Below are 24,495 nucleotides of genomic sequence, written 5' to 3' on the forward strand. Positions count from 1 at the left end.
GAGCCAGGTCTCGAGCCTGGTCCCGAAGCTAAATCTTCAGAGATCACAAATCCGACATCCCTTACCGTTAAGTTATCATCTTGGGGGCTCGTCCGGGATCTTCAGGACAAGGTAGGAACACGCAGAGCTGCAGCCTCTCTGCTTTCTCAGTATACATGTTTTCTGCTTTATTTTACTACCTCTACGGTGTACCTATGTGTGTGGGTGATTGAAAGCCTGTGGGCGAACCATGTGGCCCGAACTTTGGTTTCTTGGTCAGCTATTCCTGGTCTCTTTGACCATTCCATAACAGCCTGGGGAATTAGAACTACTAACCTAATCTGTCAGATTATAGACTTTCGAGGGGTTTGTAATCCATGCCGTTACTGCGTACTCTTACTTAGACCCCAAGCTTGGTAGTCACGGGGAACCCAGACTTGCTAGGAGCACATTTGGGAATGAGGGGGACCTCTAGCTTCAGCAGCGTCTCTCTTGGCTTCTTCCATACAGGGCCAGAGTCCCAAAAGCGGGTCCTTGTCGTAGCTGTGCCCCAAACTTTATGGATGGAAGCGCTGCCAGCAAGCATGAAGTTTCTAAGAACACAGGTTCGTTTGGAATCCCAGATTGGAAGTACAGTGTGCTTCTTCCTTTGGTAGTGCTAGTTCTTCGCAGACTAGATAAAATTCTCCAGTGACTTACTGATGGGGCAATGACTCACCATTTCTACTGCAGTCAGGACTGTACTCAGGAATGTAGGCTATCAATAAGAAGTAGAGATAATTTACACACCTCACATAGCGTTTAGCTCAGAGTTGGTTCCCAGTAACAGGTAGTTCTATTATTATTTACTGCATATGTCCAGGAGTAATTCAACAAGTCTGTATAAATCATTGAAATTTCTGAATTAACATATTGAGTTTACTAGAATTATTTAGAAAACAGAAAACAACATATGACATTCTTCCTATACAGGGTCTTAACCGCTTTCTCTAGTTGTGTGAGTTCAAAGATCCAGCACAGCCAAAAAACAAATAAGATAAAATTGGTACCCCAACACCTATCCTACCCATGTTACATAATTCTTAGATGAGTCAAATATACAAATGAATGTTGTAAACTGTAAATGTTAAACAAATTGCTAATTTTTATTTTTATATCTTCCATCTGAGTGCTTCGGCTATCATTTTTTTTTGTCATTGCATGATTTAAAAATGCATTTTTATGTCCTTGGAAAAATTTCTGTGTTTATTTTCTTAAGAAAAATCAAAGCTAAAACTTGTCACTTACTTAAAAAGATATCATGAGCCCAGTGACCTAATATTTGCTACAGATTCATAAAATTCTCATCCTAAGATACATAGATATTGAAATAGCCAACAGAAATTTTAAAGGCAAAGTGTTATGAATTGTTCTGTTCTCATCACCATAGTTCTGCTCACTGAAAGCAGAAATTGAAGAAAACTTAGAAACTTAAAAAGTCAGTGGCATATTTCATCAGGCACCAAATGTGCCATTGACTCTCCTATTACCCTTTACCTTAGAAACTTAGGACATGAGCTTTATAGGAACATTGACTTTGTGTTTATGAGGTGAGCCTGTTACTTGGGGTTTTTAATGTGGGTTCACAGCTAATAGTTCCTAAATTTAGCTGCATATCAGAATCATCCAGAAATTCACCCCAGATCTATTGTGAGAAAATTATATGAGTCCTAGAAACAGTATTTTGAACAAACTCTCCACTTGTAGTGCTCTTCCCTTTGCTAGCGGTTCTGTACTTCTCGGGGTTCCCAGTGTCAGGACGGAATCTATCTGATATGTCATAAACATCCTAGTGTGACTTAATTAAATGTGCCATTTCTTCAGAAATGCTAATGGTGAAATTTGGGCCTCTATTATAGCTTGGGGTGGGGGTAGTTGAGGGAGGAGAAACTTTGCTTCCTGGCTCCCCCAAATGACATTACCTAGGGAAAGCTTCCTTTTATTACCTTTCCATAAAATCAGCCCTACATATCAATTATGCATCACTAAACAGCTGAATTTCAGGAAGAGAAAATGTAGGCAAAGTCAACAGAAAATCTGGAGAGCACCTGGAATATTGACTAGGAAGTCCCTACAAAGCTTGCTGTTTTGTTTTGTTTTGTTTTTTTCTTTTTAAAATGAAAGCAAATGTATATGACCTTTCTTAGGGACTAGTGAATTGTTCTCATTGGAGTTACTTAACATGGGTTGGATCCCTACTAAGCAAGGATGTTGTAAGGGGATTCAAAAATTAGGTTAGAACTCTCAGTAACAACATAGCAAAAATTACTCTTTTGGTTTGGTGTTTCCCCAGTTAGTGGCAAGTAGGATTAAAGCCTTTACTGTTTTTGTTTTTTTTTTTTGGCTGCTCTGCTGCATGCAAGATCTTAGTTTCCCTTACCACCAGAGATTGAACCTGAGCCCTCTGCACTGGAAGCTTGGAGTCTTAACCACTGGATCTCCAGGGAAGTCTCTAAAGCTTTTACTTTTTTTTTTAAAGTTTTGGTTGCACTAGGTCTTCATTTGGAGAAGGCAATGGCACCCCACTCCAGTACTCTTGCCTGGAAAATCCCATGGACCGAGGAGCCTGGTAGGCTGTAGTCCATGGGGTCACGAAGAGTCAGACACGACTGAGTGACTTCACTTTCACTTTTCACTTTCATGCATTGGAGAAGGAAATGGCAACTCACTCCATTGTTCTTGCCTGGAGAATCCCAGGGATGGCGGAGCCTGGTGGGCTGCCGTCTATGGGGTCGCACAGAGTCGGACACGACTGAAGAGACTTAGCAGCAGCAGCAGGTCTTTATTGCTGCACACAGGCTTTCTCTAGTTGCAGCAAGTGAGGGCTACTCTTTGTTGTATTGCACTGGCTTCTCATTGTGGTGGCTTCTCTTGTTGTGGAGCACAGGCTCTAGGTGTGGGCTCAGTAGTTGTGGCTCGAGAACTCTATAGAGTGAGGGCTCAGTAGTTGTGACACTGGGGTTAGTTGCTCTGCGGCATGTGGCATCTTCCCGGACCAGGGATCGAACTTGTGTCCCCTGCATTGGCAGGCGGATCCTTATCCACTGTAACACCAGGGAAGTCCAAGCCTTTCTTTTGATATATGTCTGTCAGCTCCTTTAGTTTGACCTTTCCCTGGATGCCTCTGCCCAGGGCTGCCATAAGGCTCATAGCAGATGATTTCAGAATAGCAAGATTTCTGTAGACAGTCTAAACAGCTCTTAAAGTTGCTCTCATGGTCTAGGCACTCCTATTTCTCCTGTAAATTATTTGTCTTCCTATAATTCATCTTCCAAACCACTGCCAAAGCCCAGTTTTGAAATGTAAATCTGCTTATCACTTTCAATGGGCACCCCAATATCTTCCAGATAAGTTCAAGTTCCTTACAATGCCTGTATAAGTCTTTTTAATGATCTGGACTTTTCATCATCCCCGCTATGTTAGCATTCTTGCCACAAACCATTGCAATTCCTTAAATTCTCTAAACCTTATGTTTCTGAGATTGTGTAAAAATTCCTCCCTCGACCAAGGACAGTATTCCCTTCATTTTGCTAATATCTATTGGTTCTTTCAAGATCCAACTTTGTTGTCAACTCTCTTGACATGGTCTTTGACCCCATAAGAGTGTGAAAGTGTCCCACTTTTCAACTCCAATGGTATCCTGATATATTAATATTAATACCTCATTATCACAGTAAATGCAATATGCTGCGATTAATTTCTTATCCATCTTCCTTACTAGACTGTGAGAACCTGGAAAGAAGGAACTACTTTCATTATACATTTCTCAGTGTCTAGTACAAAAAGTGCATTAATAAATATCTCTGAAATTAATGACTGTCAGAATAGATCACTCACTCCTTACTAAGATATGAGGTCAGATTCATGGTCAAACTTCAAGATAACTGTCACCAATAGAAACTGTAATGAGTAGAAAAGATTGTAGGGGGTGCTATTGAAATATGGTCCAGGCAGGGGAGGGAGGCTCAAGAGGAAAGGGACATACATATATAATTATGACTGATTCACACTGTTGTATGGCAGAAACCAATACAAAATCATGAATAAATTTTCCACCAAATTAAAAAAAAAATAAGAAGAAAATACAGTCCAGTGTACAAATTCTGAATGGAGAGTAGGCCTAGGAGCTCACAAAGATGTCTGGACGTTGTAAGAATGGAACAAGAATGGAGTTGGTGGAAGTACATCTACTTTATTGAATTTTTCCAGGGATAGTTCTTGTGATAGCTTAGACTTCTATCCCAAGTTTTATTTGCAGAAAAATACCTAGAAAGCAGGTGCCATGGATTAGTTAATCCTTCTTTCTCCTTGAAATCTTGAGATTAACTTGTGATTATAATGTTAAATGAATAATTAATTTTGTGTAAATGAAGTATAACAAGTGATCATTATAAAATTATACGCTAAGTGAATTATTTCACATGCAACCTTGCAAATGATAACAATATTGTATTTGCTCAAATGACTTCAATATAAATTAGTACTGTGTTTGTACTTATGGCAGACTCTAGTAAGTGTTTGTTATAAATGGAGCCTACAAATAGAATCAAATTTGAAATATATATGAAGATTATTTTATTTTTATATTTTGGAATATTTTATTTGTAATAGTAAGTAATGCTTCAGATAAAGATATACAACTTCTAAAAATATCCTTTCAGTATTTTGTTTGGTTTTTAAATGGAAATATATATACATATGGTAAACAAATCAATCACATATATACAATAAAAAACTTCTTCCTCTCATCCTAGACCCACAATTTCTCTCCAGATGTTGCTATTGTTAACAATTTCCAGAAATGCACTCAACATTTTCTTTCCAAGTCCAAGCTTAGACATGTGTGTGTTTTTGTGTACAAATAGATGTGAGTGCATATAAATACAAATATACATATTCTAAGGAGAAATGGTAATATATTTACTCTTCTGAACATGGTTTTTATTCTTCAGTATACCTTAGAGATCATGCCATATCAGCACGTATAGATCTCCTTCATTCTTTTTAATGGTTGTATACTATTCCATTTTAATGACTAGACCTAATTTCTTAAATCATTTGTTTAAATTGATGGTTAACTTGTATTCTTCCATTTTTATGATACACAATGCTTCAGTGAACATTTCTGCACATAATCTTGGCTTAAAGATTATTTTAAAATACAGGTTTATATTTTTACTAGAAAAATATCCTATCCAATGTCCAATTTACTGTTGACCTTTTTCATTTTTGTTACTTTTTCGTCAAATATAAATGTTACTTATAAAACCAGCATTATATCTCTTAACCCACACATGTATACACACAGACACACACACACACATATTATACAGATACAGGTGGGCATGTAGGTAGAGAGATAGATTATCAGGATTTTATGACACAGGCTTTTAAGTGTAGAGGGGAAAGCAGACTAAATGTAACATATAAGAAACACATACTTCTAGAATTCTCTGGAGGTCCAGTGGTTAGGACTCCGCACTTTCACTGCCAAGGACCTGTGTTTGATCCCTGGTCGAGGAACTAAGATTCCATAATCTCTGTGGTGCGGTCAAAAGGAAAAAAAAAAGAAATAGGTACTTCCAGGTCCCCTGGACTGGAGGAGATCAAATCAGTCAATCCTAAAGGAAGTCAATCCTGAATGAATATTCATTGGAAAGACTGATGCTGAAGCTGAAGCTCCAATAATTCAGCCACCTGATGAGAAGAGCTGACTCACTGGAAAAGACCCCGATGCTGAGAAAGATAGAAGGCAGGAGGAGAAGAGACGACAGAGGACGAGATGGTTGGATGGATGGCATCACCAACTCAACGGACATGAGTTTGAGCAAACACCGGGAGACGGTTAACGACAGTGAAGCTGGTGTCCTGCAGCCTATCGGGTCGCAGAGTTGGACACGACTGAGCGACTGACAAAAACAAAAGATCTCTTTATAGTGATGAGTCTCAATCCTCTGATGTCCTTCAGACCAGCAGGGTATATATATCTGCCATAGACCCTAGAATATGCTTGAGCAGTTATCTTAGAGCTTAGCCCTCAGCTTGGTATTTTCTAATTCTATACAATTTATCTAGAAGAAAGTTTTATTTTCCTGGGAAGGAAGCTGTTTTAAATCCTTAGATACATTATTAACAAATATTAAGGTGACTATATGCCAATTATATGTCAGTTAACCTATAAATAAACACTGAGATGGGATCAGCGGAAAGAAGCAGAATTAAAACACAAAATTTCCTTTAAATAACGCCTAAGAAAATAATAATAGTTGCCACTTATTTTTTTCTAGGTGCCAGGTAACTCACAACTCTGTGCAGGAGTTAGTTAACATTATCTGTATCTTTTAATTTAGGAAAACAAAACTCAGAGAGATTAAATAATGACCAATGTTACACAGCTAGACAGTGATATAGCCAGAACTTTATCAGACTCTCTGACTCTGAAGTCTTGTTTTTCCTAATTATTGTTAAAGAGGGTAAAAAATTCTTCTTCCAAATAGCATAGTAGATTCACCTTTCTTTCATGCCTCTTTTCCCCAGTGTCCTTTGATCCTTGTAACACTAGAACTCATTTGTCTATTGTGCTTCCTTTTCCTTTTGCTCTCAGTTTAGAAACACAGTCTTCAGAACATCCTTTCACAGCAGGTGGAAAACTTGTCAAAAATCCCAAGTATAGCAGAATTACCAAATTTAAAAGTGATGAAGCACTGCACAGACCATCACAGCAAGGGTACACAAGAAACTGCAAACACATCTGAGGAGAACTGGATGACTGGAGGACAGCGGTTAGAGGCAAACCTTACTTTCTGTGTGTGTGTTTGGGGGGAGGGGCGTTCTATACACATTCTTGTATATGTGTATATATATCATCTTGTATGGCTTGAATTTTATTTAAACACTAGGTTCCTTTATTACCTATTTTAAAGAGATGATTATTCAGAATGAGAGCTATTAACAAAGCCTTCTCAGGTATTTTGCATCCTGTGGTTGATACTCAGAGCTTTGGCTCTGTTTGCACCCTAGCTTTTGCCCGCCTAGCAAAAGCTTGTTGATGTAACTACTACTCAGTTCCTGACCAATCCAAAGCACTACCACCTGATCTTTGTAAATATAGCCAGAGGATGCCATAGCCCATCATTCCACTTTCTAAATATCCTCAGTTCAGTTCAGTCACTCATTCATGTCTGACTCTTTGCGACCCCATGGACTGCAGCACACCAGGCCTCCCTGTCCATCACCAACTCCCGGAGTCCAGCCAAACCCATGTCCATCGAGTCGATGATGCCATCCAATCATCTCATCCTCTGGCGTCCCCTTCTCTTTCTGCCCTCAATCTTTCCCAGCATCAGGGTCTTTTCAAATGAGTCAGCTCTTTGTATCAGGTGGCCAAAGTACTGGAGTTTCAACTTCAACATCAATCCTTCCAATGAACACCCAGGACTGATCTCTTTTAGGATGGACTGGTTGGATCTCCTTGTAGTCCAAGGGACTCTCAAGAGTCTTCTCCAACACCACAGTTCAAAAGCATCAATTCTTCAGCACTCAGCTTTCTTTATAGTCCAATTCTCACATCCATACATGACTACTGTAAAAACCATAGCCTTGACTAGACGGACCTTTGTTGACAAAGTAATGTCTCTGCTTTTTAATATGCTGTCTAGGTTGGTCAGTGTGAGTTTTACACAGTAGCACCAACTCAGCATCCATAGAGAATTCAGCTTTTTGACACCCTTATATATCTTGGAGTAACATCAGTTCTTTGTGATAACTGTGTAGACATTATATTTTAACTCTACTGTGCTGTATGTCCTGACTTTTTAAAATATTATTTTAATTGGAGGATAATTACTGTATAATATTGTGATGGTTTTTGCCATACATCAACATGAATCAGCCACAGTTATGCATGTGTCCCCCCATCCTGAAACCCCTCCCACCTCCCTCCTCACTCTATCCCTCTGAGTTGTCTTAGAGCACCAATGTCCTGACTCTTTACTGCACTCCATCCTAACTCTTTTCCTCTCTAGAGCCTGACGCTGGTCCTCACTACATCCTGACTCTGGCTTCCAGTCTTGTTAATTTAAAAATACTTGCCATGGGAAAAAATGGACTACTAATATAAAATAATCCCTTTTTAAAAAAATTACTATTTCTTGACTTGTGTATTTCATTTAAACAATGAATCTGCTATTCTCTTTCCTAGATACTTACTTTAATAGGCTAATTTTAATAAGTGAAGAAGCTGCAATATTTGGAGGTTTATTCATCTGTCATGTGTCAATCATAAATATTATTTTTACTCTGTCACAGAACGATTATCCAAATGCAATATATGGAAAAGATAAAAATCGGTTACCATGGTCTTATTGGTGATGGACAGGGAAGCCTGGCATGCTGCAGTCCACGGGGTCACAGAGTCGGACACAACTGAGAGACCGAACTGAACTGATGGTCTTATTAATGTGAATATAAACCAAATGACAAAGCTAACTTAAGAAACACATCATTGCATCAAAACCAAATCTTTGAACTTGTGGATCCAGTGGATCAATTTTTCTTGTCAGATAAAAGAATGAAGCAGTGATGGTGGTGATAAAATGTACCTTTGTCTTTCCTCCGAAGTAAGGTTGCTTCTATTCCTGAAGTTCTTTTGTATCTACTCAATGTAATAAACTTCCTTTAATCTTGGATGATGAATAGCACCTTAATCACAGGTTACACAAATGGGCACTGTTTCTTTATGGTACTTGACTTCAATTCCTTTTCCTTTTGCCACCCTAGGCTTATTGACATCCATGGTTCATGATTTTTTGTTTCTTTCAAATGCAAAGGCAGCTGTGGGGTGGGATCCTTTGAGATTAACTTAACTTCATTGCATATCAGAAGAAAAGTATATTCACCTTTTGGAATTGAAGGGCACAGACAATAAAATGAGTTCCTTCATTTATTTGTTAGTAACCAGAGCAATTGTCCCCTTCCAGCTCTTTTCCCAGCTCCTAATAATGTGCTCTTTAGAGCCAAGAGGGCTTCTTTTGAAGACTTTCCTACTGATGGGAGGCGGTTGTTTTTCTCATTCCTTTTCCTTACTTTCCCCCAAATCCAGAGTGTGTCTTTCTACCAACTTAGACTAGTTCTACCTCTGAAATTCTTGTCAGGGAAGCAGGCTGACACCCTGTCAGTGCTGTGCTGTGCCTTGCTTAGTCACTCAGTTGTGTCCGACTCCTTGCAACCCCATGGACTATAGCTCACCAGGCTCCTCTGTCCCTGGGATTCTCCAGGCAAGAATAATGGAGTGGGTGGCCATTCCCTTCTCCAGGGGATCTTCCTGACCCAGGGATCGAACCTGGGTCTCCTGCGTTGCAGGCAGATTCTTTACCATCTGAGCCACCAGGGAAGCCCATTTAGTACTGTGAAAGTAAAAAGTGAAAGTGAAAGTCACTCAGTCGTGTCTGACTCTTTACAACCCCATGGACTACATAGTCCATGGAATTCTCCAAGCCAGAATACTGGAGTGGGTAGCCTTTCCTTTCTCCAAGGGATCTTCCCAACCCAGGGATTGAACCCAGGTCTCCTGCATTGCAGACAGATTCTTTACCAGCTGAGCCACAAGAGAAGCAAGCCCACTTAGTACTGTAGCAAGTGCTAAATAACCTTACTAGAAGAATATATGCTTTATGATTAAATTATCATAGACAAGGTGCTGGAGCTCTCTCCTATTTAATCTCTGCATCTGAGCCTGGATGCCTCTCCTCTTCCACTTTTCTAGGACCCCACACACCAATTATGCCTACTTTCTTCTAGTTACACAACTAAATTTTTATCCCCAGAATCCTTTCCCATCATTATTTCAACATTACTCTCTCTCAACGTAATCCAAACAAAGCAAAACAGGCCACTTTTGACCTATATTTCCTCTACTGCCTTGGGCTTCCCTAGTGGTTTAAACAATAAATAATCTGCTTGCCAATGCAGGGGACACAGGTTCGATCCCTGAACCGGGAAGATCCCACATGCTACAGAGTAACTAAGCCTGTGCACCACAACTATCAGGCCTGTGCCCTAGAGCCTGGGAGCCACAACTGCTGAGGCCACGTGCCACAACTACTGAAGCCTGTGTGCCCTAGAGCCCGGGCCGAGCAACAAGAGAAACCATGGCAATGAGAAGCCAGCACACTGCAACTAGAGAGTAGCCCTTGCTTGCTGTGAGATAAAGCCGTGTAGCAATGAAGACTCAGCACAGCCAAAAATAAATAAAAAGAAGATGAAGGCAAGACTAAATGTGGGCAGAATCCCTAACATGTCCACATATTGGGATTTGTCGTAGTGATAATCTGTCAAGAAGGGCTAACCCATTTTCCTTCTCGAATGGGAGATCTAAGAAAAAACAACCTCTGGGATTCCTAAATGTTGTAGAAGACGTTCTCTTCTCTTTGATACTCCAGGTCCATAGAGACAAGCCAATCAGACTTCTGTTCACTTTTTTTTTGGTGAGGAAAGGGTTTTCTAGGAAACACGGAAAGTGAAGTGAAGTCGCTCAGTTGTATCCGACTCTTTGTGACCCCACATGGACTGTAACCTGCACCAGGCTCCTCCGTCCACAGGATTTTCCAGGCAAGAATATTGGAGTGGGTTGCCATTTCCTTCTCCAGGGGATCTTCCCGACCCAGGGATTGAACCCAGGTTTCCCACGTTGCAGACAGACACTTTACCCTCTGAGCCACCACGGAAGCCCTCAGGAAACACTGAACTTCCCCCTAAAAGTAGGCCAGAGTAAACAACTCAAACTTTAAATGCAATAATCTTGAAACTTTACATCTACTATTAAAAACAACAGGGCCAAAATGGAGTCACTTATGCTAAGCCCCACATTTTCTGCTTTCCCAGAAATAGAATCTTAAATGAGTCAGTCAGGAATTACCTTGTCCCCACTAGGGATATAATCTTCCTGATAGATCCCAACTACCCTCTAAAGGAAAGAGACCTTGGCACAACCAATGCACTTTTTGCTGGTATAATTTCTCTGTCCTGCCCTCTTCTGCCTAGAAAAGTCTTTCATTTTGTATAGCTCTTGGGAGCTCCTTTTTATCTGCGAGATGGGATGCTGCCCAATTCATGAATTGTTAAATAAAGCCAGGAAGATCTTTAAACTATACTCTGTTGAATTTTGTTTTTTAATGCAACTAATCTGAATGTCATTTTTTCCTAAGTCACCAGTTTAACATGAATACTGAAAGATAATCAATTGACATGATCTTTGGAGTTTGCTTTAAAATATTCCAATTAAGGAAAAAAAAAAAATGGTTGGGAGTGGTAGTGAAGGCAGATGAAAGAAAAATGTTGGTAATTTCTGAAAGTCTAGAAATTTATCACACTTTTGAGATTTTCTACAACAAAGTTTTAAAATTTTAGCTTTTTCTATTTTTCACCCTCTGAATATTTTTCTTTTCTTTTTTTTTTTTTTGGCCTACTAAAACCTGAGACGCTTGCCTGGGAAATTACATGGACAGAGGAGCCTGGTGGTCTACAGTCCATGGTATGTCAATAGTTGGACAGACCTTAGTAACTAAACATCACGGATTTGTCAGTTTCTATTATGTGAGTACTGTAAGAGGCTAAATAATTAAAAGCATTATTTGTGATTAAAAACAAAACACAAAACCTGAGGGGGGTTCTGGCCGCAGGAAGAAAACAGCACAAGCAGTCCTTCGCAAACCTCTTCTTGTCTATTCGTGAATACACTGAATCCTCAGGGGACCCTCTGATCTGTTCCACACGTTTCGCTCGTAAGCAGAGCTTTCCTATGAAACCTGTTGGAAGCCAAAATGGCATAAAGGGAGCAAGCAATTACCCTAGCACACATCTTGCTAAGGCGATAAAGCACAGATGCTCAAAGACGCAGTTCAAAGCTACGGCAAGGGAGATGCTGAGTACAGTTTCCCAAGAGAAAGCTTGGTGATGCCACCTCAGCCTCTACCAAGGCTGCTGCAAAACAGACGCTGTTATTTTCAATTTTCATCTTTTCACATAAAAGTAAAAAAAAATCACAGCTTTATACTCACAAAAATAGGTACTAATGTGGGTCTTCCATAAAACCTAAGTGGCCTGGAGTGAATTTTCCAACACCGGAAGAATATCTATATACTTTATTAACATATAACTATCTACAGATTTCATTTTATAACTAATAAAGTTGGCTTTCCACACATAACCCAAGGTGGGGGGGGGGGCGTTATTAAATCTCCGCCGGCATCATCAGTTACAACCAATTTCCTCCAGAAGCGGTGCTTTGGCCCCTCACCTCACAAGGCGAGAGAAAGCGCCCGGCGTCGGGCGTCTCCAGGGGGCAGCCCTCTCAGAACCGGAAGTCCTCTTCAGGCCTCAGTTTCCACAAAGTGAAAGAACCGCCGGCGGGTCGTACCGGTCCCCGGCCCCGCCCTACCAGCGGGCAGCCACGCCCCGAGGGCGGAGACCGGGCGGAGCCGCGAGCTCTCCTCCGCCTCCTCCCGACTCGCCGCTGCCCCCGGTGCCGGCGGCGCATGTGCCTGGCCACCCCTCCCCGGCCCTGGATTCCACTTCCTCTCCGCTGGCGCTGCCGCCGCAGCCGCCTTCAGGCCCCGCGCCGCCTCCGGAGTCCATGGCCGGGACGCGCTGGGTGCTCGGGGCGCTGCTCCGCGGTTGCGGCTGCAACTGCAGCAGCTGCCGGCGCACCGGCGCCGCCTGCCTGCCCTTTTACTCGACCGCCGGCTCCTTTCCCTCGGGAGTCTCGGGCCGCCGCCGCCTGCTGCTGCTGCTCGGGGCCGCCGCGGCCGCCGCCTCTCAGACGCGGGGCTTCCAGAGCGGGCCTGTGACTGCCGGGAGGCTGGCGGGCCCTCCCACCGTGGCCGCGTCCGCCGCCGCCTCGTACCCGGCCCTGCGCGCCCCTTTGCTGCCGCAGTCACTGGCGGCGGCTGCGGCGGGCCCGGCGCGGGGCTACAGCCAGGTACGTGGGTGCCGCGAAGGGCTGCGCGCTGGACCCTCCCCGGCCGCGCGCCCGCTCCCCTCGGCGTGCGTCTCGCCGGCGCGCGCGGGGTTCCGCGGCACGCGCCGCACCCCCCTTCCGCTCCCACCCCCGCCCGCCCAGTCCTCCTATTGGGCCCCAGAACAAGGGACGCTTTCCCCGGCCTCGGCTTTTCTCCTTGTTTTTGTTCTCTTCTCGAGTCTGTGGTCGGTTGGGCAGTGTAAGTGTGACTGGGGGTGAATGTTGAGGCCTTGTTTCCCGCCGGCCTATGGTAGGTTTTGTGAGGCGGTCTCCGTCCCCGCCGCGCATCCCTGTCGCTCCCCGCCCCCCTGGTCGTGAAGTTGGGAGGCTGGACCCCCGGAGGGTCGGGACTTTCTGTGTCGCCCGAGCTCTAGGCCTGGGCGGCCCTTGGCGCACCTCGCGGTCCGCTGCTGCGAAGCTTCCCGCACTCGCGTGGGCTGGGTTGGTGGGGGGGTGGGGGGCAGAAGCAGGCTGGTCCCCGGCGCTGTCCTTGCTCTCGAGTCCCCAGGGAAAGGCGGGTTGCCCCAGTTACTGAAGGTCACCTCCGCCTCCTCTGACGGAAGGTCCTTTAGGACCGTGGGTCACCGCCGGTGGGAAGGACAGCTTGGAGACCGATATGGGGGGAGGGGGGCCGAGGAGAGAAGGCGTCTGGGGCTGATGATGACTTGGGGACCCAGGAGTGAGTCTATAGTAATTTACTTGTTTTTTCAGTGAGTGTGTACGGTTTGCGAATATTTGTGCCTCATAGGAAGCTTTCCTTCTGCTTGTTAGCGTGGCGTCTGGGAAATGTCAGCACACTTTTTTGACCACCATGTTCCTGATGCCTTGGGTCATATTTATCTTAATTCAGTTTGTGCTTCTCCTTGAACTTAGGGAAACTGGGAAGCTGATCAGCATGGCTGATGTCTGCCAGTGGCTGAGCTAATGGATTTGAATCCGGGCCCAATAGTTTTTGCTGCCCTTTTTTGTAAAAGCTTGTGATGTTTATGGAATTCTGGGAAAATGGGGAATGTTGTTTTGATTAAAAGAAAATAGTATGCCTTTTTGACCTGGCTGCTCTCTTTTTCTGGTATTTGTTTCTGTGAATTTGGCTAATATAATGATATGTGTTGAGCCTTCACTAGTATTATACTGTGCTTGCATTATTGATTCCTTAAGATTATTTAAATCTTCGTGAAAATGACGGGAACATAAAAAACAGTGAAGTATCTCTCTTGAGTAGAATGCAAGTCACTTGACTTAAAAGCCTATCTTCCCTTGTTGATAATCGTAGTGCTTGTTGCATTCTTATTAAATACGTATTAGGCCTCTGCTAGACGTTTACATTTATCATTGACTTCTTACAATTAGACAAATTTTCATGTAAATGGTAGGATGATACAAAGGAATCCGTTTCCTTAGCCTAGTAGAGTGCAAGTCTTAAAACCCGAGTTGTCTTCCCTGGCTATGGTTCTGGTGCTTGTTAGAACCTTGTTATGTTCCACTTTTTGTTTAGTCTGGTAAAATAAGAGTATTTTGGATATATCTCAAGCTCCAGTTGCCTCACACTACTGCTTTTGCGATTAATGATCTTTTACTTATTCAGTTGACCTGACATGCCAGTTGACAGGTTAGGCTTTCCAAGCATCCTGCTGACTTGTTGATTTATGCACTCCTAAATGTCTTTTATTAGCTCCCCTTTGCCTACCAGTTTAAGGACACACACTGAGCTTAACACTCCAGTCCCTCTGCTGTGTGGTACCCAGTTCCTTTTGCCAGCTCATCTTCTTTGGCTCCTAATTGCACCCTGCAGTTTAGCCAAATGCAATTATTGCTGTTTTGCAAATGGGCTTCTGTTCCTACTGTTTGTTCCCCTTACTTCTCAGACTGGAATGTCTGGCCTTTATATATTGCTCTCAGAATTCTAGCCTTCCTTCAGTGCTCATCTCATATCTTGTCTTGATTCTTTTGTTTGTGCTCTGTTTTCAATTTCTATAATATCTTGTATCGTAGCTGTAACACTTAAAACATCTTGTCTGTGTCCTTGTCCTATGCTACATGCTAAGCTTTTTGAGATGGAAGCCTAGTTATCGCCTACTGTAGTTAGGAGGTGTTTATATATTTGTCCAGTTGAAGGGACCTCTCTTGTCCTGCCTTAACTAAAACACTATTAGGTGTAATTTGAGATTGATAAATTTAAAAACAAGCCTGGAATAAAATTTACGTTCTGCCAAGCCATTAGGCTGTGTATGCTTCTTGCTTTAGGATGTGCAATGTAAGCCAGAACAGGATGAGTTAGATTTGTGAATTTTCCTTGCCTCTGAAATAACAAATTGTCCCTAAAGAATAACATTCAGAGTGTTTTTGTAGAAATAAACATTTGTTAAGTACGTGTTCAAGAAATATTTCTGCAATTCTTCATTTCTCTTGGAAGGAATCCAAAACTACCTACCTGGAGGACCTTCCACCTCTCCCTGAGTATGAATTGCCTCCGTCCAAGTTGGGAGAGGAAGTGGATGATGTTTATCTCATTCGAGCTCAAGGATTACCATGGTCCTGCACTGTAGAAGATGTCCTTAGCTTTTTCTCAGGTATATTTTATGTATGTGCGTAAAAGGTAGTCCCATAAAATCCAAGTTAGACTATGCTGTAGACATCTTATTTGATGAATGGAAATTGTCACATTCTGGGGACATCATATATATTATTTGTCATATATACCAGATTTAAAGACCTTAAATACAGCAAAAATTTTAAAGTTAAAACTGTATGGTATGAAACCAGTTTTCTCAGAAGTTTTAATATGTGCATAACCTGTTAGTGGAAATATGTTAGAATATACTTGAGTAGTTCTTTGTGTAACACGTATATTTGTTGTTATTGTTCCCTTAGTAACATGTTTGAAGGTTTATGTATTTATGGTTGATCTTAATCTTTTGTATCTTCCTATGATTTTAATTTTCCTGCTTCTTAAGAGGCTTCTAGAAGATGCTGACTTAAATGTTACATGTTAAATGAACATGTAATACTATATTAAGTACTTGATGTGCGTTGTATTTACATCTTCAACTTGCTCCCAATATAAGGAGTGTGCAGTTTGGGGATGTCTTTTCTTTGGTAATGAAAAAGAGGAAAAGTTAAATTATGTTGCAAAATTATTCTGATAGGAGATATTTTAGAGTTCTTATGGATATGGTCATAACAAAGAAGACACTTATGCATAAATATAACCATATTTTAATTCTTTGAATGATGTTAAACCAATTGTAGAAACATTTGGAAGGATATATTAATCACATTTTGTGTTGAGCCTAACCTGATTTGCCATTTACTGATCATGAGGTCATAAACTTATGTGATAAGGTTTGCTTATCTTTTCCACACGGAACATTTAAGAGACTACCACCATCATTAGCATTTGGATGCCTTTGGTGCTGAAGGTTTGTGTAAGGAAAATGGCGGGCAGTTTGGATACTGCTTCATTTTGTTGTTGGAAGATTGCAAATCTGATGACTTGTATTGATATGATTGAGCTAAAACTTTGATTTCTGGTTTTGATTGATTTTACTCACAAACTTTCAGACTGCAGAATTCGCAACGGTGAGAATGGAATTCACTTCCTCTTAAATAGAGATGGGAAACGAAGGGGTGATGCCTTAATTGAAATGGAGTCAGAGCAGGATGTGCAAAAAGCCTTAGAAAAACACCGCATGTACATGGGGCAGCGGTATGTGGAAGGTACGTGAAGTCATATTATTGCTTTTTGGGATCATCACTTTAGACTGTACTTTTCAAGGCAGTTTCATTTGATCCTATGTTAAATATTATGAATAGTGAAGTAGTTAGATACTGTGAATAACCCTTTTCCAAGGTGGGAAAATGAAGCCAAAAATAATCTCTGTTTCTTGTCTGTAAAATGAGGATGTTGACAGAGTTTACCTCTGATGTTGTGATGTTACAGCTGGCTCAGGGTAAACATCTGACAAATGTCATTTATTATTTTCACCAGAGAAGTATTAATACATATGTTTTTAGAGTCTTATATAACCTACCCAATGTGATTATTTTTAATGGATTCTTTGTTATGTAAATCTTGCATACTTTTTGTGCTCTTTTGCTTAGTCTATGAGATAAACAATGAAGATGTGGATGCCTTAATGAAGAGCCTGCATGTCAAGTCTGCACCTGTGGTAAATGATGGCGTGGTTCGCTTGAGAGGACTTCCTTATAGTTGCAATGAGAAAGACATCGTAGATTTCTTTGCAGGTGCTTTTCAGTTATATCATGTTTGGGACCTCATTTCATCTTCCTCTGGGTTTCCGTAGTGGCTTAGTGGTAAAGAATCCGCCTGCCAGTGCAGGAGACTTCAGTTCAGTCCCTGGGTCAGGAAGATCCCCTGGAGAAGGAAGTGACAATCCACTTCACTATTCTTGCCTGGGAAATCCCATAATCAGGGGAGCCTGGCAGGCTAGAGCCCATGGAGTCAAAAAGAGTCAGACATGACTAAGTGACTAAACAACAGCCAACAGTCTTCTCCCTCCGTTGTTTCCTTTTATCTCAGGTGAACATTTTCCTAGTCAGTCAGTTCAGTTGTGTTCAGTTGCTAAGTCGTGTCTGACTCTTTGCAACCCCATGGACTGCAGCAGGCCAGGCCTCTCTGACCATTGCTAATTCCCGGAGTTTGCTCAAAATCATGTCCATTGAGTTGGTGATCCATCCAACCATCTCATCCTCTGTCATCCCCTTCTCCTCCCGCTTTCAGTCTTTCCCAACATCACAGTCTTTTCAGATGAGTTAGTCCTTCACATCAGGTGACCAAAGTATTGGAGTTTTAGCTTCAGCATTAATCCTTCCAGTGAATATTCAGGATTGATTTCCTTTAGGATGGGCTGGCTGGATCTCCTTGCAGTCCATGGGACTCTCCGTAGTCTTCAACACCAGAGTTCGAAAGCATCAATTCTCCGGTGCTCAGCTTTCTTTATAGTCCTACTTTCACATCCATACATGACTACTGGAAAAACGATAGCTTTGACTAGATGGACCTTTGTTGGAAAAGTAATGTCTCTGCTTTTGAATATGCTGTCTAGGTTGGTTATAGCTTTTCTTCCAAGGAGTAAGCATCTTTAAATTTCATGGCTGCAGTCACAATCTGCAGTGATTTTGGAGCCCAAGAAAATAAAGTCTCTCACTGTTTCCCCATCTATTTGCCATGAAGTGATGGGACCAGATGCTATGATCTCAGTTTTCTGAATGTTGAGTTGTTTTTTTTTTTTTTCCCAGCCTCTATCTCCGCCCACTCCGAATGTTGAGTTTTAAGCCAACTTTTTCAGTCTCCTCGTTCACTTTCATCAAGAGGCTCTTTAGTTCTCTTTCTGCCGTATGGGTGGTGTCACCTGCATATCTGAGGTTATTGTTATTTTTCCCGGCAATCTTGATTCCAGCTTGTGCTTCATCCAGCCCAGCATTTCTCATGATGTACTCTGCATATAAGTTAAATAAGCAGGGTGACAATATACAGCCTTGAAGTACTCCTTTTTCTATTTGGAACCAGTCTGTTGTTTCATGTCCAGTTCTAACTGTTACTTCCTGACCTGCGTACAGGTTTCTCAAGAGGCAGGTCAGGTGGTCTGGTATTCCCATCTCTAAGAATTTTCTACAGTTTGTTGTGATCCACACAGTCAAAGGCTTTGGCATAGTCAATAAAGTAGGAATAGATGTTTTTCTGGAACTCTTCCTTTTTTGATGATCCAACAGATGTTGGCAATTTGATCTCTGGTTCCACTGCCTTTTCTAAAACCAGCTTGAACATCTGGAAGTTCACAGTTCATGTACTGTTGAAACCTGGCTTGGAGAATTTTGAGCATCACTTTACTAGCGTGTGAGATGAGTGCAATTGTATGGTAGTTTGAGCATTCTTTGGCATTGCCTTTCTTTGGGATTGAAATGAAAACTGACCTTTTCCAGTCCTGTGGCCACTGCTGAGTTTTCCACATTTGCTGGCATATTGAGTGCAGCACTTTCACAGCATCATCTTTCAGGAATTGAAATAGCTCAACTGGAATTCCATCACCTCCAGCAGCTTTGCTCATAGTGACGCTTCCTACGGCCCACTTGTTTAGGGTAGAAGTCTTCATTTGGAGTTGCAGTATTTATAGGTTATATAAGTATTTTATATATCATGCTGATCTTTGAGGGTGTCATATTTAAAAGTGATTTCACGTGAAGTTTTTATTTTTTTTCTATAAGGAAAACATTCTTTCATAAAAGTGGCTGTATTTGTCTAAGACAGCAATTTATATGACTTAAAAGCATTAATATCTAATTCTTAGCAGTAAGATATGCATCAGTAGTGATGTTACTCTAAATTTCTATTTCCCCTAATCTGTAATTAATGGCAAAAAAAAGAGAGAGAGTTGTTTTTTAGATGGACTTCTTGGACCCTAAACATTCTGGGAATAGGTGGGTGTTACTGGCTTTTGACTGCATAATAATTTTCTTCCCATTGGGCAGGTATAGGCTTTGAGACTGGCAAACTAGCCACACAATTTTACTAATAAAATTAAAAAAGAAATTCTTAGTATGTGATTGAATGTATTAAGTCGTAAGACTAAAAAAGCTCCTGTTAAGCAGCACTAATTTGTAATAATTTTTGAACACCTAGGACTAAATATAGTAGACATTACTTTTGTCATGGATTATAGAGGGAGAAGAAAAACAGGAGAAGCCTATGTGCAGTTTGAAGAACCAGAAATGGCCAGCCAAGCCCTTTTGAAACACAGGGAAGAAATTGGCAACCGGTGAGTGAAGCAGATAGTAAAGATGTAGAAAGATCAAACATTGGGTCATTCTGATGAACACAGTGTAACATGACTGTAAAATTATTTCAATACAGACATGAACTGTCACATGTCCATCACTTAGATAAATAAATTGGTAACATTTGTTGTATTTGCTGCATCTGTTTTTTCAGTTTGTCTTTTCTTTTTTTAACATGATCTCAATATTTATTATCTAATGGCAGTCCATAATCACATTTTCCTGTTTATACCCAGAGTGTTCTTTTCTAGTTGCCTTCTTTTCCCCCACCAAAATCTAGACATGGTCCACACGTTGCATTTGATTGTTTTGCTTCCAATTCTGTTAAGTTTGAGCAAATCCCCTTTCCCTGTTTATTCCCTTCTCCTTTTTATTATTTTTTTTCCCATTAGGCCATGCCACGTAGCTTGTGGGATCTATGTTCCCCAAATGGGGATTGAACCCACACCCACAGCAATAAAAGCACTGAGTCCTAGCCACTTGACCACCAGAGAATTCACCTCCCCCTCCCCCCCCAACCTCTTTTAAAATCCAGTTGGCTTTTGAAGAAATTGAGTCAGAGGTCCTGTATAGTGTCTCACATTCTGTATTTATATTTTTGCTTCCTCATGGTGTCCTTTATCTTACTTCTTTGTATCCTGTGTTATTTCCTGATAACCAGATGTTAAACTCTCGGATTTATTCGGGTTAACATTTTAATATGGATACTCGATAGAGGTTTACCAGTTGCTCAGCGGTAAAGAATCTGCCTACTAATGCAAGAGATGTGGGTTGGATCCCTGGGTTGGGAAGATCCATGCTGGACAAGGAAATGGCAACCCACTCCAGTAATCCTGCCTGGAAAATTCCATGGACAGGAGCCTGGTAGGCTAGGGTCCATGTGGTCACAAAGAGTTGGACACAGTTAAGCATGAGCACAATAAATCTCTTTAGTAAATTTAAGAAAAGTTGCCCGTCTAGGTCTGTAAATGCAAATGACTCCTATAATTTGAGCTTGATAACCTAATTTGGAAAAGCATTGTTCAGAAAAAGGAAACTGGTTCCAGAAGCTTGAATATAATAGTTCCACAGCCATACAGAAAGGAAGTTAGAACTGACATTTAGTTCATGAATTCTCCTTAGCCTCTAGTTAAGTCCTGAGGCAAGTTAGCTCGTCATATACAGTGACTTTTAATGTCTTGGCAGATATGATGAATTTTCACAGAAGTGATTTGTAAGACCTCAAGAGATTATTAATCAACTGTATTAAAAAAATAACAAAACCTTTCTTAACAGATTCTTTTTATATATACAGTTGACCTTTGCATATTGTCGTTGTGAAGTGAAATGGGGTAGAAAACATTGGTAAAAGAAAACTGTTTTCTTGGAGAGGATTAAATCATTGACCTGGTCTGTTGAGAGTACTTTTTCATGGGTTAATGTCTATGTCCATTCTTACTTTTTTCCCCACCTGTTATCTTTGGACACCCATGTTTGTTAACCTTTGAAAATATATATGCATATTTTATTTTAAAAGAGTTCACTATGAAGTTAATGTGTACATATTTACTTTTGTTTTGACATAGATATATAGAGATATTTCCAAGCAGAAGGAATGAAGTTCGAACACATGTTGGTTCTCATAAGGGAAAGAAAATAGCATCTTCTCCCACTGCTAAATATATAACTGAGCCAGAAATGGTCTTTGAAGAGCATGAAGTAAATGAGGATGTCCGACCCATGACAGCTTTTGAAAGTGAGAAGGAAATAGGTGAGGACTTGCCTCTTATTGAAACTCATTGGGTCTGCCTTGTATGTTTTGATATTTGTTAAAAAAAAAACAAAAACAAAAACCTGTTTTATGACCATGTTGTATGATATTGTAAGAGTATAGGATAAAGGGTATTGAGTTAAATATTTAATATATCTTTGAGTGTAGTGTGTACTGTGAACACAGAGTCTTCCCTCAGTATTCACAGGGGGTTGGGTCCAGTACTCGTCATGGATACCAGAACCCATGAATGCTCAAGTCTGATAGTCAGCCCTCTGTATCCAGAGGTTCCACATACAGGGTATGAAGTGTTGACTATACAGGCCGAAGATACAAGTTTTTAAAAACTTTACTTATTTTTTTGTAGATTCTGTGTCAAAAGCTAGGTTTCACATATATAACAAAAAGAAGTAAGTTTGTCAGCATTTTAAACTTAAGTTGGGAAAAGATGTGTGTAAGAAAGCAGGATTGTTGACAAAGGAAGGAATGTTGTCTACCTCTGTATTTAATTATTCCTTTGATTCTTAATCCCAAAACAGTGTTTAGAATCTTGAAAGTTTGATAAATACATTCTAAGTTTGTGCCCTAGAAATATCCCATTACCATATTAATTTTTTTTAAGTGATTATAACCCAGGAAATTTTTCTTGCCTTTATTTTTTCATTCATAATCGTTTTTCCTTCTCTTTGTTGTTAGAGAAAGATACATTCTTTATAATCTGGTAATGGTTTGAGACACTAAATCCTTATAAGTGTTCAGGTGATATCTGTTAGTGGGGGAAATTTCAGATGACTGGCTTTTAAAATGGAAGCCCTCTTCCTTACGATTTGAAGAGGAATTGAGGATTTTGACATTAAAGTCATTTCTAATTGCAGTCTGCTAATAATTCCTGAAGCTTTGATGTTCCTGACAGTGCTTTTTGTTCTACTTGCAGAATTGCCTAAGGAGATGTCAGAAAAGCTTCCAGAGGCTGTTGATTTTGGAACTACGTCTTCACTACATTTTGTCCACATGAGAGGATTGCCTTTCCAAGCCAATGCCCAAGACATTATAAATGTGTGTGGCAGTAAGATATCCAATCTCAATAGCTTTGAACAACAGTTCTGAAGTTTTGAACTTCTATTTGGGGAAGGTAGAGAAGAAAAGTAACAGTGATTCTGTAGTATCTTTGGACAGCAAGATGGCATCTCCATGACTCTAGAAGCTTGTTTTATTTTCGTTGGCTGAGAAGTGTGGGTTTTATTACATTTAAAGTCATATATATAATGGATAAGAAGATTTTACAGATGTAGAATAATATGGTATAGGTTTAGTATTCAAAGTAAAAAATTTTTTTATTTTACGATAGATACTATATGAAATGAAAAGATATGAAACAACAAAGTACTTACTGATTTTCTGAACTTGAGGATGTATACTTAAGGTAGATCCAAAACCGGAGCCTTCAGTTAGCTAGCAGTGGGGCATCAGAATGGTCTTCATTATTTCAAAAAGCCTAATAGGAATCATGTCTTTACCCAAATGAAGGTTACATAGTCTCATTAAAGAGTTGCTTTCTGTTGCTTTGATTTGGAATATTAACCACTCATTGTGGTAGATCTGTTTAGGTGGTATGGTAAGAAAATGATTATTAGCTGCATATCTGATTAAAACATGGTAAAAATGAATGATTATTAAAAAATGAAGTATTTTTGATGGGTGATTTTTTTAGAAACACAGAAGGATGTATGTGGGAGAAATAATATAAGTAGTCCTTGTTGGTATAAAGGAAAGTTTGAAAACTATTTGTATATTATTGTGTTTATAGTGTAAGTTCTCTGTGAACAGATATTTGAAATATAACCTTGAGTTCTAAGAAGATCAGAAGAGCCAAAAGAAGTGGTAGATGTGTAATTCCATAGTTGCTTAAAGAGATTTCCTAAAAATAAACTTATTAGATGTATGAATTAGAGTCTGAAAGAAAAGTGCAGTGCCACCAGACTTCTAGAAATTGGACCTAGTAACATTATGTTCCTTTTGGCTCCCTTTGTTTGTTTAGTTTTTTGCTCCATTGAAGCCTGTTAGAATCACCATGGAATACAGTTCCAGTGGGAAGGCCACTGGAGAAGCTGATGTGCACTTCGATACCCATGAGGATGCTGTTGCAGCTATGCTCAAGGATCGGTCCCATGTTCGTAAGTGCTGCCCATGATTTTTGTTATCAATTTTGACAACAAATCCCTTTTTCTGTTGTAGAGTTTACCCAGAAGTCTTTCATTGGGGAACTGTACTCTGCTATTACTATTAAGTAAATGTAAAGAGGACAAAATTCTACATTATAATGAGAAGCATTTGTCTATTTACTATTCTGTATATTTCTATCCAGAGTTAGGAGGTTTTTTTGGTTTTGTTTTAGTTTTTACCTGAGGAAAGGATGGGACAGAGGGTTTGAGTTGCTGGCTAAACTCAAAAAAATGGCTACAATATTACTTCTGCCTTTGTAATTTTTTAAAAATGGACTCTTTTATGTTATTCTCAGACCATAGGTATATTGAATTGTTCCTGAATTCATGTCCGAAAGGAAAATAAGACTTCAAAGGATTCCAGTTATAATAAGGTAAATTTAAGAGGTAGACTTGTGGAAATTACTTTCAGTTGATAAATTAATCATTAACTCACTAATTTGTAATATGTAAAACCATCTTCATTTTAATAAAGATCAAACTAATCATGATTGAAGCCTCACTATAAGAAATGAAATTCTTCTGGGAAATAGAATTCATTATGATCCTGTAGTGGCTTTATTTTCCCATTAGAATCTCTTTGCATCATTCCCAGCATTCATCTTGCTATGTGTCTAAAAAGAACTCCTCACCTTTAGTAGCTGCATATTATATTATAATACACTGAAAATGTGCCTCATATTAGCTTGTCTTCC

The 24,495-nt window shown here is 40.4% G+C and overlaps 1 protein-coding gene across 4 annotated transcripts in view; it reads left to right on the plus strand.

The window, feature by feature from the left end:
* The window catches only part of GRSF1 (G-rich RNA sequence binding factor 1), a 48,001-nt gene that overhangs the window by 17,871 nt on the left and 5,635 nt on the right, over window positions 1–24,495 (plus strand). For 2 of the 4 annotated variants that reach the window (XM_043906530.1, XM_043906529.1), the window contains 10 exons: window positions 490–584; window positions 11,495–11,548; window positions 15,447–15,603; window positions 16,595–16,750; window positions 17,135–17,278; window positions 19,674–19,809; window positions 21,394–21,578; window positions 22,513–22,634; window positions 23,617–23,752; window positions 24,097–24,174. In XM_043906530.1, coding sequence (XP_043762465.1) covers window positions 543–584; window positions 11,495–11,548; window positions 15,447–15,603; window positions 16,595–16,750; window positions 17,135–17,278; window positions 19,674–19,809; window positions 21,394–21,578; window positions 22,513–22,634; window positions 23,617–23,752; window positions 24,097–24,146 — 1,182 coding nt within the window. In that variant the 5' untranslated portion in view covers window positions 490–542 and the 3' untranslated portion in view covers window positions 24,147–24,174. Of the gene's footprint in view, window positions 1–489; window positions 585–11,494; window positions 11,549–12,519; window positions 12,995–13,142; window positions 13,284–15,446; window positions 15,604–16,594; window positions 16,751–17,134; window positions 17,279–19,673; window positions 19,810–21,393; window positions 21,579–22,512; window positions 22,635–23,616; window positions 23,753–24,096; window positions 24,175–24,495 lie in introns of those variants that run through there. The other 2 variants (XM_043906528.1, XM_043906531.1) reach the window with 2 other exon arrangements.

The sequence above is a fragment of the Cervus elaphus genome, chromosome 6 (genome assembly GCF_910594005.1).
Source record: "Cervus elaphus chromosome 6, mCerEla1.1, whole genome shotgun sequence".
In the NCBI taxonomy this organism is placed as follows: domain Eukaryota; kingdom Metazoa; phylum Chordata; class Mammalia; order Artiodactyla; family Cervidae; genus Cervus; species Cervus elaphus.